The sequence below is a fragment of the Denticeps clupeoides genome, chromosome 10, assembly GCF_900700375.1.
Source record: "Denticeps clupeoides chromosome 10, fDenClu1.1, whole genome shotgun sequence".
Lineage (NCBI taxonomy): Eukaryota > Metazoa > Chordata > Actinopteri > Clupeiformes > Denticipitidae > Denticeps > Denticeps clupeoides.
In genome coordinates this window covers 21,652,790-21,672,595 of record NC_041716.1, presented here as the reverse complement: position 1 = coordinate 21,672,595, position 19,806 = coordinate 21,652,790, and the positions used below count along the sequence as shown (strand labels likewise).

The window sequence follows — 19,806 nt, the reverse complement described above, 5'->3', positions numbered from 1 at the left end:
CAGCAGGACAATGGAGTCCCCAGTCAGACTTCATGGACTCCAAAAAGGGTGAGTACTCTGAGCTGTTATTGGCACATTAGCGCAAACAACAGTCAGGACCCATTCCCCGACCTGAAGGCGCAGGGAAACTACCCTCTCGTCCCCCAGGGTAAACCCCAACAAACAGGCTGAGAGTCTTGGGGCCAACAAAAAGCCAAGCCCATCCCTCCACCTCTCACCCGGAGCTCCAGCAAAGTGGAGTGAACAACCTCTCTCAAGGACTTGGGTTCCAGAGCCAGCACTATGTGTCAAGGTGAGTCTGACTATATCTAGCCAGTGCCACTCAACCTCTTCACCAGCTCCTTCCCCTCCAGAGAGGTGATGTCCCAATAGCCAGTTTCCTTGTCCAGGAATCGGAAAATCGGGAATCGGGTCTGCCACCCAATCCACATTGCACTAGACCCTTCATGTTCCTCCTGCGGGTGGTGGGTCCACAGTTGGATGAGCCCACGTATCCGATTTGGGCAGGGCCCAGCCGGGTGCCATGGGCGAAAGCCCGGCCACCAGGCGCTTGCTCACGGGCCTGGCTCCAGGGTGGGACCCTGTTAACCCTCCAGGCTGGGTACACTGGCTCTTTGTCTTCTGAACCATTCTTTGTCTCACCCTTTACCTAAGACCAATTTGTCATGGGAGACCCTACCAGGGGCACCAGGTGCCCCAGGCAACATATGATCATAAGGGCTCTCAAACTCCTCCACCACGATAAGGTGACGGTTCAAGGAGGAGGTTGCTAAAACGTAATGCTGGGTATTGAGTATATTGAATAAAAAATAATAGAAATGTTCAGGGCCGATGTTGATATTGATTATCGCTAGTTAATGGGGTAATAACAGATTTTGGGAACCAATATACATTTAGAATAAACATTTGGTTTGGTAAAAAATAGGGTGGTAGTAGCCTAGTGGGTAACACACTCGCCTATGAACCAGAAGACCCGGGTTCGAATCCCACTTACTACCATTGTGTCCCTGAGCAAGACACTTAACCCTAAATTGCTCCAGGGAGACTGTCCCTGTAACTACTGATTGTAAGTCGCTCTGGATAAGGGCGTCTGATAAATGCTGTAAATGTAAATGTAATATTCACTTATCAGTAAGTGACGTTATTGGAGAATGTTGTGATGAGTAGGGTAAATATTATAATGTACAGTAAAATCAGCACTGTACAAGCTCAAATGTGGAACTGTGTCAAACTGTGGAAGCTGCAAAGTTATCTGTCACCATTACATAACGCTTTTTAGCATGGCCATTCCAGGTATCATTGCTGATCACATTTTCAGTCATTAAAGAAAAAAAGCTCTGATTTGCTTACAGTTTGCTACAGTCACATTTTTTTAAACAGTCCCCAGCCCTTAAGGGAGTTCCTTTCTTTGGACGAGACTCGTCAGTGGTATTGTCAGGATTGCCTGCAGCTGGGCTCCACACCTGACTCCAATCCTGACGCCCCATAAATGCCGGATGTTTCTGCCCCTTCTAGGTCTCCGGCATTTTCGTGTACATTGACATTGTAACCGTGTGTTAGTATTTTCAGTTCTGGCAATCGCCACATGCCTGCGGGTTTGTTTACGTTTATTCCCTTTTATTTCCCGTTTTGGCCACCGCGCCATTGTTTATTTGTATTTGTTGGTTATTTAATAATAATAAAACCCTTCCCAGCATGTCAGACCTCTGCGCTTCCTTCTCCCGTAAGCCCGAAGACGTGACAGGTATGTTGGAATGGAGGTAAGAGAGGCAGAAGACCCCGACTAACCACAGAGAATAACTCATGTTTTATTGTGGGAAAACATCAGATGCACAACAGTCTTCTCTTAGCTCATACAGACAGTCAATAAAATGCCTAATATCAGCACACCGATAATCCGCCAGGATGATGATCAGTTGATCCATACCCATACCATGGCTTCATGTGTGTGGAAATTACATCATTAGATCAGTAGTGCTAAGCCAGAAAATGGGTTTTGCAACACCAGGTGTTAAGTGTTGATAATAATTATGTAACATGCAGATGTACTTGAAATGAGTATGAGTAATGAGAAATGGTAAGAATTTATTTTACAGTGCCCTTGCATCATGCATTAAATCTATATAATTTAACACAATGTTAGTTCCACTGAACAGTGAGTCTTTCTGTCAGTTAACAGGGTATGTCAAATGATATTAAAAATAATGTAATTATTAACTTCTCATGAATGTAAAACTGAAGTACATTTTACATGCTGTGTTGGTATAGCACCAACAAAGGTATTTAGCTTTCGTTTTTTTAAACATCTATATGTTTTAGCCATTTTAACCAGTGAGCAGTAAGTAAATAAGATCTTGTACATGTGAGGACATGCCTAAGGTAATACGCAGATAAAACTAGACACACCAAACTCTAGGACACTGCTTGTCATGACTTTCCACACGGCCAAGGCGGATGGCTGGTCTTGGTTGGGGTGTGTAGTAGTTTTTTTTTGGCCACCACTAGTCTGGTTGATCTTTTTTTCTCACCCTATTCCCTACTATCCCTCTTTTAATTTGAGTTTTGTTAATGAACATTAGGGTTTCATTATCCAATAGTGCAATAAGAATGAAGGGGGTGTCTCCCTCCTATTTTCCCTTAATGTCATTGCAGCCAAACAATGAAACATTTCTTCCACTAACAGCTCCATCCAAATCTCATTATAAAAGAAAGAAAGGAAAAGGGAACAAGAGCCTAGAGGCCATGAAGACACTCCATTTTAAAAACCGCCAGTCTGCTGTCCCCTGAAACATGAGACAGGGAGGCGGCTGTACAGGTTTGGACAGTGAGGCATGTCTCCTTCATAATGAAGAAATATAGAAGCATTCCTGAATAATGGGCTTCAGACATGGTGTGTAGACTCTACTATCCAAACAGGGAAATGTTGGGATTAATGCCACCCAAAGCAGGAGTGAACGTAACTGCACCAAAAGCTATTTAAAGAAATGGTCAATAATATCATGTATGTTTGTGATGTTTGTCAAAATATCACAAGGTATATTATGAACAAGAGCAGCTCTGCCAGATTTGTGTGAGATACATTTGAGCTTGTGCCCAAACCATAAAAAAATTATTTACTCTTCTTCTGTATGCCAATAAACATTAACAACAGTATCAGTTACTTTCATACACAACTTTACGGCACAGTCAGATCTGGGCAGTGTGTGTGTGTGTGTGTGTGTGTGTATATATGTACACACAGTATATGTACATGATATTGCCATTAAAGTTATATGAAAATTAAGAAAATTTCCATTAGGAATTCTATGAAAAGAATCAAACATTTTTGACCTTGTGTGATAACCAATAATGTATTTCAGATGCAACATTTTGCAGATATTATCATGTATAAATGTCTTTTATATGTGCATGTGGAAATGTGTTGTCTGCCATAAAGCTTTTCAGTCGGTCAAAGTTCATAAGAACCGATTGGGCAGCAGCATGGTGGCTTTCAGAGTGCGCATGCACGCTGGGCCCTGCTTCACAAGTGTGTGTCGGCGTAGCTTCCCAGAACACCAATGGACAAATACATTTTGTACATTTTTCATGTACTCAGTTCATGAGTAACAGGGGGGTTTTGTGTTTTATCTGTTAGTTAGCTGTTAGATGCTTTTTGTTTTTGTAGATCTGGTTGATCCCAGAAGGGTCAACACGGATGCAAAAATGCTGCTTTTGCATTTGTGTTGTGGCTTTGGCAACAGAAGTTATGAGGCTGATTATTGTAAGTGCACATGTATTATTAGCTGTCATAATGAGCAATGTTATTAACTGTGATGTATTTATGTAAGGGATTATTGACAATGCATTCATATATCAAACTTGCAATATACAATATTTGATATATGTATATAACTTCAAGAGTGTGTAACTTCCGTTTTGGCTTTTGCATTTGTTGACCCTTCTGGGCTACCGTATTTTGGCCACCATTTAAAATAGACTGTTGGTGTTAGTGTTCTCCAGTTTTTGCCACTAGGTTTGCATGTACCGAGTGTATAAATGTTTTACCTCTACAGTGTCTAACTTTTTACATGTGCTGATATCTGCACATTATTGTATATTATATGAAGACTCTTGGGAATAAAGTGTTTGGCTACAGCATCTTCATTGTGTCTGACAAAAATCAATATCTGGCAAAACTTCAGAGGGATTTTTGCTTCATTTTTTCATAGGCAATGTTCCAAACAATAACAGATGAGATGTGCATGCAGTTGCGGTGCCCACTACAAAAGCAAATTCAGCAAAATGAAATTATTCAATTTTTAAACCTCTTGCAGCACAAGGCGTGTTATCATTTCCTCTATATTCAGCCTGTCTGAAAAGGCATTTCTGAGCCGAGCTCCTCACACCAAAACACAAACCAGCAGCAGCAATGCTGCATTATCTGCAATTCAAATGACAAGATGCATCCTGTTGAGCTGCAGCCAATTTACCAGCTACAAACAGATTCTGCCCATGTGGGTCAGCTTCTCCAAAGCCTGAAATTCCTCATTTGTATGCTGGTGCCCTTGGAGCAGCTGTGATTTGTATCAGTTCGTAATTAGGCTTCGACAACTGTTGCATTTTTGGCCAACGTCTGCACTGTCCAGACGATGCACTGAATCCATAACCTATGTGTACATAATACAAGTGTTTAGCAGTGCTTCTTAAGATGCTCCTTGAAGAAGAACAGACTGGGTAATGAGAAGGGAGGAGAGGATGTGCGAGTGAGAGAGAACATGTTAATTAGACCCAGAGTGCGTGGCCCGCATTTCTAAAGCATGAAGCGTTAATCGCCCTATCTCTACCTCTCTCCCACTGCTCTCTTTACGCTGCACATCACCCCATCCTGTCTAAAGGATGGATGAAGAGCATTCATGGCTAAACATACACAAACACACACACTGTCTGTGGTTATTTGTCTCTGGTTATTTTGGGACCAATATTGTTTCAAATAGATCGATAATATAGGTCTGTTTAGTTTGGTCCCCTCAGTTGAACCCACATGCATGGGGCATGGGCATGCCATGTCACACACTGTCTTCCAATGGCCTTCTGCAAAATGGATGAGGGGTAAGGGAAGGCAGAGGATACTATCCTCTAGCTGAGTTCTGGCAGCTTATAATACATCAGCTCTACTGCAGAACCATCCTGTGCCAGAACAAGCATTTTCCAAATTTATTTAACATCTGCAGCTGAATGTTTGACTCCGTCAGTTCCGAACAGGGCAGTAGACAGAACTGTCAACCTGTTATCTGTCTCAATAATAGGAATGATCATGTCCCAGTCTGACACATTCAAATGCTACTGTCCCCTGAGCATTTGTACTGAGAGGAAATGTGAGTCATTGTGCTGTGGTGGTAGTTGCTGTGAAGGTTATCTCCAGGCCTGCCACTGCAGGCCCACTTTTCTTAATGGTGTATTGGACTACAGAAGACTGAGATGGAGTAACACACCATGAGAATGGACGACAAGGTGGGGGAGGGGAAGAGCAGCAACATTTTTAGTATACTGTTCTGTTGGAGGCAACGGACCACAACGAATCAATAAATAACTGAATGTCATCTACAGCTCTGTCTTCCAGGACTCGCCGATTAGTGCTTTGATCCTAATGACATTGGATAACAATGAATGAGGACCTTTCAGCATGATTCATCTGATGCCTCTGCCCTTTATTTACTGTTAATATTAACCAGGAACTATCTTTCACCTGGAGCAGTGAGCAATTATACTGCAAATCATCCTCCAACTGCTGCAGAAGTGTAATCACAATGTGGGGGGGTAAAGTAAGTAAAACTGCCCACAATGCAACTGGAAACAGAAGCGGAAGAGTGAAGAGCTTCTGAATGTTTCATGAGCTGCCAGCACACAGAAGTGAGAGTGACAGCTGTGCATCCTCTGAGGACAGGCAGACAGCCGAATAGACAGAAAAGTCACACGAGGGATTTGTAGCAGATCCTCCGCTAATTAGGGACACAGACCCTCCGGTCAACACAACTTCCCCAGGATTCTGCATTAGTGAATGTCTGCATACACACACAGTCTGGGCTCTTGGGGTTAACTGGGTCATTTTTTGTATCTGTGTTTGTGTAAGTGTGTCTGTCAACAGTTCTGTCTTGTTCCAGTGAAATGTGTTAATGAGTTTACTTACATTTACAGCATTTATTTTTTATTTTATTCATATCAAACTCTAACTTGGCATTTGTATGTGGACAACGAAGAAAGAATGTTACCCTTACATGTGCAGGAGTGTGTTTGCACATGTACCTGCGCAGAAGCAGTTTGGGGTGGTTCTTGCTCTCTAGGTTCTTGTCGATGAGGTCGGAGAGCAGTTGTTTGAGGACGTCGTTGGCGTACTCCAGCTTGCCCTGCAGTGCTGTCATGATGAGCGATGCCACGTTGCCACGGTCACGCATGGAGAAGGACCGCTGCAGCTCCAGTGTGCGGATGAACGTCAGCAGGAAGACTTTATTATTGATGAGCTGAGCAAACAGCTTCAGAGCCTTCTCCACATGCAGCTGGCCATTACCTGAGACCTGTACACACACACACACACACACACACACAATATTCACAGCTGTGAACAAATACATGTTTTTACATTTTAAATCCATGAATGCTACGTTATCCCCAGAATAAAATATAATGCTACCAGCCTGTAGGGTGTTTTTCCACTTTAATTTTGATTTAATTATGATTCTAAATCCAGCACATTGTCAGCACATTCAACTATGTAAAGAACAAAGTATTTAATGAGAATATTTCAGTCTTGATGAGTAGTGAGGGTTTTTTTGTGTTCCCTGGAGAGAAGCAGAGTAGTATGGTGGCGCCGCCGCCACACCTTGGAACCTTGGGCTAGGTGAATTATAAATTGTGTACATTTCCACTGAAACTGGAATTCTTTGTTTTTAATAAAGGGTTACATAGATTTATTTTTACTGAAATTGTCCTTGCAGCTTTTTGTTACATTGAGGAACACCAGGCCACAGGAACAGTGGCAACAACTCATAAAACTTCATTATGCATTCCACTTGTTAGCTTTCAGCTCAAGGAGCTTCAGAGTGTGAGGTTCCAGGTTAAATCACACACATGATCAGAGGGAGCATCTTCACCGGCAGCTCAAAGGAAGGTTGGAGATGTTGGCTGGAGGGGTTCTGTTCTGACTTACTCTATGGACAACTGGGAATTAAGAGCTTCAGCTTCCAGGTCCATGACTATTCATGTTAATCTCTAAGATGTGGCCACCCCCTCACAAACAAGGAAACTTATCTTATCTTATCTTTTCAAATAGCCTGAGGTGCCATGACGGGAAAGTCTTGTTGGTGGATGACAATCAGGGGTTCTCTGGACAAAACGTCAGTGGACAATCAGATTTGTCTGTGGCAAATTTAGGGGATTCTTTCTCCTTTAGGTTCTTCTTCTCCCTCCTGCTTCTCTATTTCACTCTAATTTGGGGTTTCCTGTACCATTTTGGTACCATTTTCACATACAACATTTACATGTAACTGCAATAGTAATCTACCTGTGTTCATTCTTGTTGTCACATGATTCAGCCACTACTCTGAACTGGTTTCAGTTCTTGACCCAGCATTAGGAAAGGGTCAGGCAGATTTTTGATGTATTGACATCCAGAAGGGATTTCTTACTGCAAGCCCCATCCGAGATCCCCCATCTCTAATGGGTGGCTGTGTGGGCATCGACTCACCTCCAATTCACGCAGCACTGGATGGTCCTCAATGCCAGGGAACAGCACTCGCATAGCGTAGGTCCGGTAGTCTAGGTGGGGGATGCCGGCCCGGTCCAGGTCACTGGTCAGCTCATTGATGTCAGTCTGCAGCTCAGCAAAGGCTGGGAACCAAAGGAAAAGGAGGGGGTCAGGACTTTTTATAAGCAAAAGTCTGTATTTGGAAAAACAACTGGATTGGTGATGGATGGAAGATGGACTGAAGAATCAAATTTCCCATTGTTGAGGATGATGTAATACAGTATGATAAACTAACTAAGGTGTTTTGTTACACTTTAATCTGGATTGCATGATTGGTTTGTGTGTGTGTGTGTGTGGGGGGGGGGGGGGGGGGGGGGGGGGGGCAATGAAAAAAGCAAACACTGGTGACAGACTACTTAAATATTTTTAACTTTAGCCAAACAAACCTGTAGAATTATAGTAAAGTAAAAAAAAACAATGTGCACATAAATTAGAAAGCTTAGTTTAAAAGAGAAAACTACTGTAATGAGAAAAAAATACATTACATTTACATTTACGGCATTTGGCAGACGCCCTTATCCAGAGCGACTTACAACGTGATTAAGTTTCCATCGATGAAGAGATCAATTCCGGTTCACTAGAACCCCAACTATGAATCCATCTATTTTATTCACTCTGTTGTAGATTCTGTACACAAGTTCGACAACAAGAAAATTACAATTTAATCTAAATATTCTTTAAAGAGGAAGGTCTTGAGATGTCGTGTGAAGGTGCTCAGTGACTGAGCTGTTCTGACCTCGAGGGGAAGTTCATTCCACCACCGAGGGGCCAAGATGGAGAAGAGTCTAGATGAGCGTCTTCCTTTTACCTTCAGAGATGGGGGGACCAGGCGAGCAGTACTGGAGGTTCGGAGTATACGAGGTGCAGTGCGAGGTGTAATAAGGGCAGTGAGGTAGGATGGTGCTACTCCATGTTTGGCTTTGTAGGCCAGCATCAGTATTTTGAACCTGATGCGTGCAGCTACTGGGAGCCAGTGGAGGGAGCGTAGCAGAGGGGTGGTGTGGGAGAATTTGGGAAGGTTGAAGATTAGTCGTGCTGCTGCATTAAACAAACAGCTACGGTTTACTAATTTGAGTCCCCCCCCCACATTGTAAAAACACAGCAGCAAATATAGAACAGAGCAAAAGAACATCAAACACACACTCCCTCCATCAATGTGTGTGTTTTCACCTCGCATCCCATAACCAGCTGTTACCAACCAACCATCCGTACGTCACATAACAGATGCAATACTGAATGAACCAGATTACGCAGCTTGGAGCAAATATGCAAACACTGACATTAAACACAGCAGAAATGCTGAGAATCCAGGTAGAAGATACTGTATCACCAGTAAGAAACTCACCTTCCTTGCATTCCAGGGCCACGCGGGACTCCAGATTGTCCATCTGCATCTGCAGCCGTTTCAGGGTGAGATCGTTTTCACGAGATTTCCGCTTGTAGGCAATGAGCACCAGTATGACGATGATCAGGAGGAGACCTCCTCCAGCCGCTATGCTCACAATGGCTGGCAGAGTCAGCAGGCTGTCGGACATTATATGCACCGCCCCTGGGGAGACGTTGAGACCACCCACCTGTACCTGAGAGAGAGACACACAGTACAGTACAAACATTAAAATCTCATTCATACATATTTTCATGTCATTTGCTCCTACTATCGACATGCCAACGAATCCATTAACACACACACACACACACACACACACACACACACACACACACACACACACACACACACACACACACACACACACACACACACACAGGAGCAAAGGCCAGGATTTCATGCTAAAGTGGAGCCAAATCATCATTTACACTAATATCTGCTCCAGCTACATCAAGTCATGTACATAAAATATTTGTGTGGTTGTGCTTCCATTTTGCCCACACTTAAGGACAGTGGAGGACTAGTGTGTAAAGAAGCAAAATATTGCTATTTCAATCCCGAACGCCAAGGTCTCCAAGCACCTTTCATCGCTGCCCACTGCTCACCAAGAGTTATGGTTTAAAAGCAGAGGACACATTTCGTTGTGTGCACTGTGTGCTGTTCTGAGTATAACTAGCGCATTTTTGAGCAATTTTTTGAATTTGGAATGGAATGGAATGGCTGGTAGCGTGTGATATATAACAATGTGTAATACACTGGTGACGGTATTTACAGCAGTGAATTAAAGAGCAACCATATATGTTAGCATGATAAGTGGCAAATCTGAGTGTTTTATTGTAACAGTGTTGTCATAAAATGGTATATAAAAACTCCTCCAAGGCTCTCGATGAACTCTCTTTAATAAAAAGATCTACATAAAAATGGTGTTGACTGTGTAATGTGTGTGTGGAAGTTTTCCCAGACTAACCATAACTTTGTACTGGCCAGTAAGGTTGGGTGGCTCGCAGAGAAGCTGGTTCTCTGAGACGGTCACAGAGCACGGCGTGTCTCCAATCAGCACTGTGAAATTCAGCTTCAACCCGCCTGATGCAGGCGGCACCAGGTTCCTCCCCTGCAAAGTTAAAAGTTAAAGGACAAGAAAATGGATGTTACAGCAGAGAACGCACTGCTCTGTATGTTACGCAGAGAACATCTGCTTCATGCAAAAGAAGTCCTAATAATGATAAATATTCATACCTTCAGTATGATAGGGGAGCCTGGTTTCTGCTCCAGAACCCCACTGGTGCTGAGGGGCTCGAAGAAAGGGTTGGGGTAGTACAGGAAGTTGGTGTTGTTATAGACCAGGAGGGCCTGTACATTGTTGAAGATGAAGCCAAACTCATCAGCGTGCTTCACAGAATCCAGGCCAGGCCGGTACTCCGCTGTCAGAGACGGGGCCAAGCAGCTCATAGACGTGGTGTTCAGAACCTTACAAACCTGATAAGACAGAGAGAAAGAGAATTCAACCATTTTGGCTGATAACAAGCATGCTGTAGCCGCAGTTGAGCAGTTTCTTTAAAAAAGTGCTTTCCTGATCATTTGGTTTATACTCCTAATAGTATCACACTGTAAAAGAGTGAACGCTGGCTAAACTTAATCTGTCACACCTACTGCAATCTAATGTGAATAAACCAATCAAACTTGCTGTAATCTGTTTATTTACATTACGTCAATGATAAATTATTAGGTGTGACAGATTACTTACATTTTTTATTTTAGAAGTGTTCACTTTTTCAGTGCATGAGGTACCAAGATGATTGGCTGCCCCATCCATATTTACACGCAGGCCACATTCCTGACTTATGTTCCTTCATCCCACACACTGGTGCTTAAGCGGAGCTCCACCTCTCTCCAGTAGAGAATAGACTGTTGTAAAAGTACTTGTGCCTGAGGGCACAGTCCCACCCTGTTGTTTCCCAGCACTCTCCCTGGAAAAACTTAATTAGAGCTAAATATTGGCAGGCTGAGAGCTGTCAATGTCATCTCATCTTGGTCAAACAGATCAGTCCATCGTACAAGAAGCGACATTTTCACAAACCTCGACATTCTGACGATACAGCTGTCTCAGCTGTTAAAGCCAACCCTCAGACATCTATCATACAATGCTCTGAATTTCTAAGACTGAAGAATCACCACAGCAAAAAAAAAAAAAAAACAAAAAAAAAAACTGGCAACCACACAACTGTGAGTTTACACAGATTATACAGCTTGCTTTGCAGCCGATTGCCTTAAATTTTGAAGTTTTCCCAAACTATTATTCTTTACAGTGCATTAGACATGTTAAATGTATAAAAACAGCAGTAAAATGTATTCAGCAAATATGTGGAGTTTGTGATGTTCCAGAATCTAAATGTAAATGTATGATGCTGCCACCGCAAAACAACACTTAAAGAACTCTGATTGGTCACCTGACAGCCCAGTACACTATATGTATATTCTCAAGTGCAATATCTGTTTATAACATGCACTGGGCACCCACCCACATCACCGCTCCAACAGCAAGACAGACAACTGCAGGGACTCTTTATCACCAGGGGCGATCGTCAGTCTGCAGCCAGGCTGTGCCAGCCCCTCCTGTCTAATTCTACCTTCATCAGCTCCTGCATAGACCAACGTGTGGTCGGCGAACCTGCAGACCGCATCCAATGTTAATTTCTCAATTTCTCTCTCTTTCACTCTCTCTCCCTCTCCTCACGACAAGTAAAAGCACCAGAGAAACAGGAACCAGGAACGTACCACGTTTACTCGCGCATACTCGCAAAAACAAATGAAAAACAGGGTTCTTAAACATTACTAAAAGAGAATTTCCATGATTTTTCAATTACTCCAAAAAAAATTCTCTGAACTTTCTATGCAAATGTGAAGAAAAAAAAACACAAATAGTCAAATTTCCTGTTAAACTAAACTTATGACAAGCCTAAAAATGACAGTGTTTCTTCCTCCAAGTTCGCAGAGCCCGAGCCCGAGTAAAATGAGCCGAATCGTGTTCCGGCATAGATCTTCAGCTGATGACTTTTAAAAGGAGTCACGTGGCTGAGAAAGTGCTGGAATATGGAAGCAACGCATGCAGTAGCATGTGACGTGGTTCACTACGTAAAGCCAGCAAAGATACTATAGACCTGCGCTAGTTTTAAACATTGTAGTTGAAAATGTAGAAAAATGTTTCTTGCACATAAACTACTGCATGCCAATCATTTTTAAATTACTTTTCCACAACTTTTATGCTTATTTCGTATTCCAAAATTTTTCAAGACCTGGGAAATTCTCTTTTAAAATTCTATGACTTTTCCAGTTTTTTAATGACCATAGAAATGCTGAAATAATCTTAGAGATGTGTCTTCCGTTTTTCCTCCTATTGCCTCTCGTGTAAGAGTTTAATATCTGATACACCTTGAATTTGGGGGGGCTGCATAATAAGATGATTTTTAGAACATGCAAAGGGACTTGCACCTTCTGCTCCAGTACTGCAGTGACTCATAAGTGGACTCATAACCGGAAGATTGTGGGTTCAAATTCCAAACTGCAAAGTTGCCACTGAGGTCCTGTTGGTCAAGGTACCATCCACACACACTGCTCCCCGGGGATCTTTCATGGCCAAGGATGAAGGGTTAAATGCAGAGGAATATATCACTTTCACTTTGGTGGACCTTTCAGCAATGGTTTTCAGGCTTGTATCATGTGTACAATAAATGCCCTGCAGAAGTCGCACAGTGCCTTCAGTTCTGCTCAGGCAACAGCTGATGTTCTTACTGCAGTGCCAGATGCTTTTTCTTGCCCACACAAGAGAAGAAAAATGGAGGACATTTTCATCATAATCAGTGCAGTGGGTTTCAATCATCAGAGACAGACATGAGCATGTGTTACGAAGCCAACTGGTTCCTCTGTATCTGTTTTCAGCCATGGTTGTAGCTGAAAAGTAGCAAGTAGGCAGGGAGGGAGGAGAGGCAGTTTGAAGAGGTGTTGAGTGACAGTTTGATCTTCAGATGGCTGTTTGTCCTTCCCCAGGTGACAAAGGGGGTGAGAGAGGAATGAAGGGCAGAATAATTGTAACCCTGGCAGTTAATAAAAAATTTCTTTGGGAGGTCAGGAGGAAAGAATGAAAGTGGCAGGAGTGCTTTGTTGTGTGTTCTGATGGGAGAGACTCCAGATGAAAAAAGAAAACCTTCTCTCTCTCTGACTCACTTTGTATTTCTTTATTTCCCAGTCTGCCGCCCCACTGGACAGACCCAACATCACTCACACAGTGTTCGAGTGTGAGTCTTCCAAGAATCCTCACCATTCTCAGGTGCTCAGAGACTTCAGTCATCCCACCTGTTGCCGTTTCCCTTTTTTAAACTGTGCCGCTACATGGAAAGGGGTGGTAGTAGCCCAGTGGGTAACATACTCACCTATGAACCAGAAGACCCAGGTTCAAATCCCACTTACTACCATTGTGTCCATGAGCAAGACACTTAACCCTGTAACTACTGTCCCTGTAACAACTGATTGTAAGTCACTCTAGATAAGGGCATCTGATAAATGCCGTAAATGTAAATGTACAGGGAGCAAGGAACTGGGGCCACGGTTAAGGTGAAAATTGTGCTTCTACCATGTATGTCTGAAATAGGCTCTCGATTATCAATACAAATTAATAAACTAAATAATGAAAAATGTCATATGAAGGAAAGTGGAGATCTTATTTTTTTATTTTTAACTGGCGTCTTCCCTAAATACAATAATTGGAATTTGTGTGTATATGAGTGATCTCTCTTTGGAGACAACCCACAGCACTTCTCATCATCCTGCCTGATAAACACAAAAAAAACCCCAAAAAACAATAACATTCTGTTATTTTAACATGGGCCCGCAGGACAGGAACAGAAATGCAATCTGTAAGGATTCTTCTGCTTCTGCCCTAATAACAGTTACACTTTCATTAAAACCCATATTCCTCAAATTCCCATGCTTAATGTAAAAGCAGGCAAAATACTCTATCTAAATTCTTCATGTGAGCTGAACAGCTCAGAGGGATGGTTACAACAAGCCACCAGTTCATAGACAAGAATGTCAGGTGTACACAATCAGGAAATCAGGAGCACAACATTGAAGGAGCACAACATTGACACCATGAAACTCCGGACCAGCACATGGAACCGGAGCTCCCCCATACTCAGAACCACAGGGTTTGAACCTGTCACTTTATGGTCTTCTGCTTCATAGGCAGGTGTGTTACCCGCTAGGCTACTACCAACCTGTCAGGTGGGGCAGGGCTGGAAAAGTCAGTCTTTAAGCTATTTAAAGTTACATGTCAATATTTTTTAAAGATAATCCTGATAATAAACCCAAGTTCAGCTGCAGGAACATGTATTAACATATCTCTGACACTTTTTGACTATTCTCTCACTAAATGTTGACTTTACTCATAATGGAATGACATGTCCAGCCATGCAAAAAGGTAATTTAAAAAGCATAGGATGGGAGAGGTTCATGGTGACAGTACTCACGTTAACTGACTCTCGCCCAGCATATTTTACCCGGATCCGTGGCTCCTGGACAACGTCCAGGTTTGTCCCGGTAACCGTCAGAGGCGTGTGTCCGCTGTTGTAAAGACAAAGGTAGAAGTTAGAGAAACAAATCACATCCTTGAGTTCATGAACTTCTTTTCATATCAATAAGAAACTTTTCTCTAAATCCCCTGGCTTTCAAGATGTTGGGTTTTTGTCTGAAGTGTGGTGAAAATAATACATTTTTGAGAAAATAATGATTAAAGATGATTTAAAGTGACTTTACCAATCAAACAAAACATGCATCCTTTTAAACACACTAAAGACATGCTGCCACCATCCTACTTAACATGCAGAGGTCGTCAGAAGCAGCAGCGGCTCAATTGTGGACCAAAAAAAAAAAACATTAAAACCACAGTACACAGTGAACCTGGACATACTGGTGGAGCCGCATTCAGCTCATTTGGAGAGAGGTCACATATCGATTGTGTGTCTGGCGTCTTACAGTTTTTGTGTTAATGGGATTGTTGTCTGACTTCTCAGAATTCTTTATTTTGAAGTGAAAATTAAGTGATTGTCATTGTGATACACTGCAGCACAGCACACGGTGCGCACAGCGACAAAATATATCTTCGGAGATAACTGTTCTTACAATCCCCCGCATCTGCCACACTTCTATTTTTCTTGGCCTGCCAGACTTACAGTGGAGAGAGCCTGTAGCCTTCCCCTAAATAATAATACTGAAGTTGCTTTGTTTTCAGATATTCTGAGAGTTGCCATGAGGATCCCATGCTGTCACTCTTTATAGGAGAGTCAAAGTGAAGAACAACTTGCAATTGGACAACTTAAATACCTTTTCTCATGATTGGACACACTTCAAGGCTTAATGAGCTAATTAGTCATCAGTAATCAGCACTGAGCAGTTATGTGCATTCAAATCAGCAAAATGACAAGGGTCCCCACATTTTTACACAGCTAGTTTTTCACATTTGATTTAATTGCATACTAGTAATTACTGAGGCGAGGGGTTCCCAAAATTTTGCATATGACTGTATATATAGTCTACATTATACTAAACAGTACAGAAAAAAAAACAGAATATTAAATTTTTCCATCCACAAGGAAGATTTAAGGACCATTTAAAATGAATGTCATCGTGAAAAATAGTCACATTTACATTTACAGCATTTATCAGACGCCCTTATCCAGAGCGACTTACAATAAGTAGTAGGTGGGATTTGAACCCGGGTCTTCTGGTTCATAGACCAATGTATGAGCAGGGTAATTGCACATTTGGTTCGAGTTAAGAATTTTAATCTCTGGAGAGAAAATTTGCAGGAATATGATGTAATTAGTTAATTAATTAGTAAATGTAAACTGCAATACAAAATGTTTTTGACCCCCCTGCCACCCTACATTACACAGGGGCGTAGGGCGATTCTCCAGCTGATAACATGCAAAATCAGATTTAGGGAACCCTAACTGGAGAACCTCCTCTCTCTCCTTTCTTTCTCTCTATCTTTCTGTGTCGCAGGTTCTCCATTTCTGTGACTGCAGTAAAACAGCAGGACTACCACTGCAGAACACTTCAACAGACTATAAACCAGAAGACCACAAAGTCACAGGTTCAAACCCCACTTACTACCATCGTGTCCCTGAGCAAGACATTTAACCCAGAGTGTCTCCAGGGGACTGTCCCTGTAACTACTGATTGTAAGATTGTAAATAAAGAAAGAAGTCAGATTTCCATAATTGTAAATAACACAGCATCCAGTAACACAGACCTCAAGCATGGTTCAGTTTCTGATAGAACATCAAAAGGTTCTGGATTTCTTTCCTCCCACACTGAGTAAATTTAATTCAGCAAGTGAGAATGTGGAGAAATAGCTATTGGTGAGTTGCGGCTTTGACATTATGAACCCTGTGTGGTATGGTCTTTATAATTCATGACTGTGAATAGCTGTAGAAACTCTGGTATTTGGTGAACATTTACAGCATTTATCAGACGCCCTTATCCAAGTAAAGTAAGTAAGTAGCTGGTCATGAGACATTTGAGAGACCTGCTGTAAAAGTGCTGATATAGTGACATCCATTTACCTCTGCAGTCATAAAGTCTTGCAGTCAACTGACTTTGTTCTCTCTACAATGGAGAAACATTTTACTGCCAAAATTAGGCAAGTGAAGTTTTATTCTGTTTTATTCTCTTATAACAGTGACATTTTCCCTAAGTTCCTTACTCACTGTCTCCATATTCTTTCCATATCCAATCTCTTCTGTAAACGTATAAACATCATCTCCACTGCCATCTGCTCCAGACTCACACCTCTCCTGCCACTCTTTGCTCACTTTGCCCTTATCCATCTCACTAATTGCTTTGCTCCCAGCATCGCTGTGTTGCCTCAACCATCATTCAACACACACAAAAAAAAAAACTCTAATGAAACCCCACATGAGGTGTTTTGAATGAACCTTGTGGTGGGGGGGATGGAGGAAGACTGGGTGAATGTACCTGGCGATGCTCCACTCGGGTTCGATGCGCTGCACCGTGGGGTCGTCTATGTACTCAAACGTCAGGCTGCCCTTCACCTGGGCGCGGTCCACACTGACTGAGATCTGCACAGGGCCCACGCCTGTCATAGACGGGGCTGAGTAGCACACAATCTCAGTCATGGTCCGACTGGAGGGGGGGAATAACAGCAGACTCTGTAATACCTGTCCCCGGTACCCAGGGACAACACACACACTAGCAATCAGTTTTGCACAAACAAAATGAAAGTCTTTTTCATTTTGACTCATCATTAATAAGTGGACTTGAGAGAATATGAAAACCTTAAAACTTATGAATTCTTATCTTCTGTGAAACATTTACTTTCTATTCTTTATCCATACTGCTTCTCTCTGAATGTAACCATCCAACTGTTAAAGGAACCTAATTTCTACTCCTCTGTGTGTGTTTGGGTGGTAAAGGTGTCAAATCTTTGAACCCTTTAAACATGTTATGCCAATGCAAACAAAACTACAAAGTGGGAAGGTGCTGTGTTCTTGACTGAATGTGGTGTGAAAGTCACACTTCCTTTTACTCCTCCCCCAAATAAACAAGTAAGTTGGTTCATTAGCAACCCTCTCTGGAGGTATGAGGTGTCCCCATGTCCCTTTGTCCCCTGCCTCCCTTCGCAGCCCCTGACAGACACACACCAGGAAATGGGTGCCTGCAATTAGCTGACATCTCATTAAAGTGGCACAGACTTATCAACCATACAGCATTACAATCAACCTCCACCTCTCGTCTTTAAAGTGCTGGGATGGAGAAAAGAAAGAGAGTGAAAAAGAGGGCCAGAACAGGTCAACTTTGGGCTATTATTATAACAGCTTGACACAACAGGTCAGTAAAACCTTATTCAGAATTACATTCTGTTCTGACAGGTGGCAAGATGGACTCTTCCTCAGGGGCTGACAAGAAATCGAAACGAAGAATGAAACAGTGACAGAGAGACAGATAAAGTGACGCCACGGCTGGTCACAATGCCATAAACCATAGAACAAGCATGGTAAACATATATTGAGCCTGTCGCCCTGGTCATTAACAAAAAATAAGTATAGAACAGTTGTGTCCTTCACTGTATATTTTAAAGAAATGTGATTGCTTGTATGGTTAGAATTATATTCATATTTTTCATTTCTGACATAGCCTAGACATTGAAACTATACTGAAAATGAATAATTAATAGTGATCCTTGGTGTATAATAGTCAATAACAATAATTAATATAATTCTAATCTAGTTTTAAGAACTTTGGATGCTCAAATCTGTTTTCATGGGTGGCTAAACTCATCTCAAGATGTTCTGTGGCTCCAAGACACACAATGCATTCAGCAGCAGAATAGAGAAGATGGATGTCTCACCCATAGAACTCGCAGGTCTGGTTCCCAAATAGAACGGTGACGCTGCTCCCGGCTCCCAGATTCTCTCCCATTATGGTGACCTTGCTGCCTCCAGACTCCGGTCCTCGGACTGGGGACAGTCCACTTACCAATGGCATCTGAGAGACACAGACAGAGAAGAAGAGCCAGGCTGAGTGGGATAATTGGTAAAGACTTCATGCTTTGTGTGTTTGGTTGTTCATAAGTACCTTATGATGTCCACAGAATAATGACAAGGATGAGGTTGGGGAGAACCAGAACCGCATATAACCTCTCATGAGGTTAACATTTCAGTGTGATGAATATGATGTACACACACTCAACGCATGCAACCCTCACTCCCTTTCAGAGAGTTTCACAGCGGCAGCATGTCAGTGATGCTAATTAGCACCTCTGTTAATTCACTGGGGATGTTATAATTGCAAGCTTGTGCTTCGGTGGGCAGCAGCCGCAGCATTTCAGGCCAAAACAGGTGCAGTGCAGCCGTCATAATTTCACTCACGATCCTGACAGAAAAACATCAAACTAGTTTCCATCTACTCTCTCCACATTGTCACTTGCTCATAATTACAGCATTTTAATAACGACCACACACCCTCACAAAACAAATCAGATGCTAAAACCCAAACTGCTGTCATAATTAGGTAGGTAATCAGGTGAGCTGATTATTCGGCTTGGGTTTTGCATTTGAAAAAGCTATAAATATACCTTAACTTGTAGGCGCAAAGAGTTAACAGTAAAGAAAGCCTCACTTGTGGCGTCTACTTGAGAACATGCAAATGAGTCATCAGATAATCAGCGTGACTTACTGTATACATCTTAAAGTTTTTATATTATCAAATGCTATCATTCCATCTTACATCATATTCAATAGATTGTGTCGCCTGATTAAGAACATGCAAATGAGTCATCATTTACATTTACGGAATTTATCAGACGCCTTTATCCAGAGCAACTTACAATCAGTAGTTACAGGGACAGTCCCCCCCCTGGAGACATTCAGGGTTAAGTGTCTTCCTCAGGGACACAATGGTAGTACGTGGGATTTGAACCTGGGTCGTCTGGTTCATAGCCGAGTGTCTTACCCACTCGGCTACTATCATGCTACGCTATCACCCAAATGCTATCATTCCATCTTACATTATATTCACTAGATGGTGCCGCCTGATTGAGAACATGCAAATGAGTCGTCAGATA

At 42.3% G+C, this 19,806-nt stretch overlaps 1 protein-coding gene across 3 annotated transcripts in view; it reads right to left on the bottom strand.

Moving 5' to 3' along the window:
- plxna2 (plexin A2) overlaps window positions 1-19,806 on the bottom strand; it is a 154,872-nt gene that overhangs the window by 18,984 nt on the left and 116,082 nt on the right. For all 3 annotated transcript variants that reach the window (XM_028992514.1, XM_028992513.1, XM_028992511.1), the window contains exons 15-22: window positions 18,592-18,728; window positions 17,199-17,366; window positions 14,690-14,783; window positions 10,404-10,643; window positions 10,135-10,278; window positions 9,126-9,360; window positions 7,721-7,863; window positions 6,283-6,551 (exon numbers count right to left, since the gene is read on the bottom strand). In XM_028992514.1, the coding sequence (XP_028848347.1) occupies window positions 6,283-6,551; window positions 7,721-7,863; window positions 9,126-9,360; window positions 10,135-10,278; window positions 10,404-10,643; window positions 14,690-14,783; window positions 17,199-17,366; window positions 18,592-18,728 (1,430 nt within the window). The remainder of the gene's footprint in view (window positions 1-6,282; window positions 6,552-7,720; window positions 7,864-9,125; window positions 9,361-10,134; window positions 10,279-10,403; window positions 10,644-14,689; window positions 14,784-17,198; window positions 17,367-18,591; window positions 18,729-19,806) is intronic.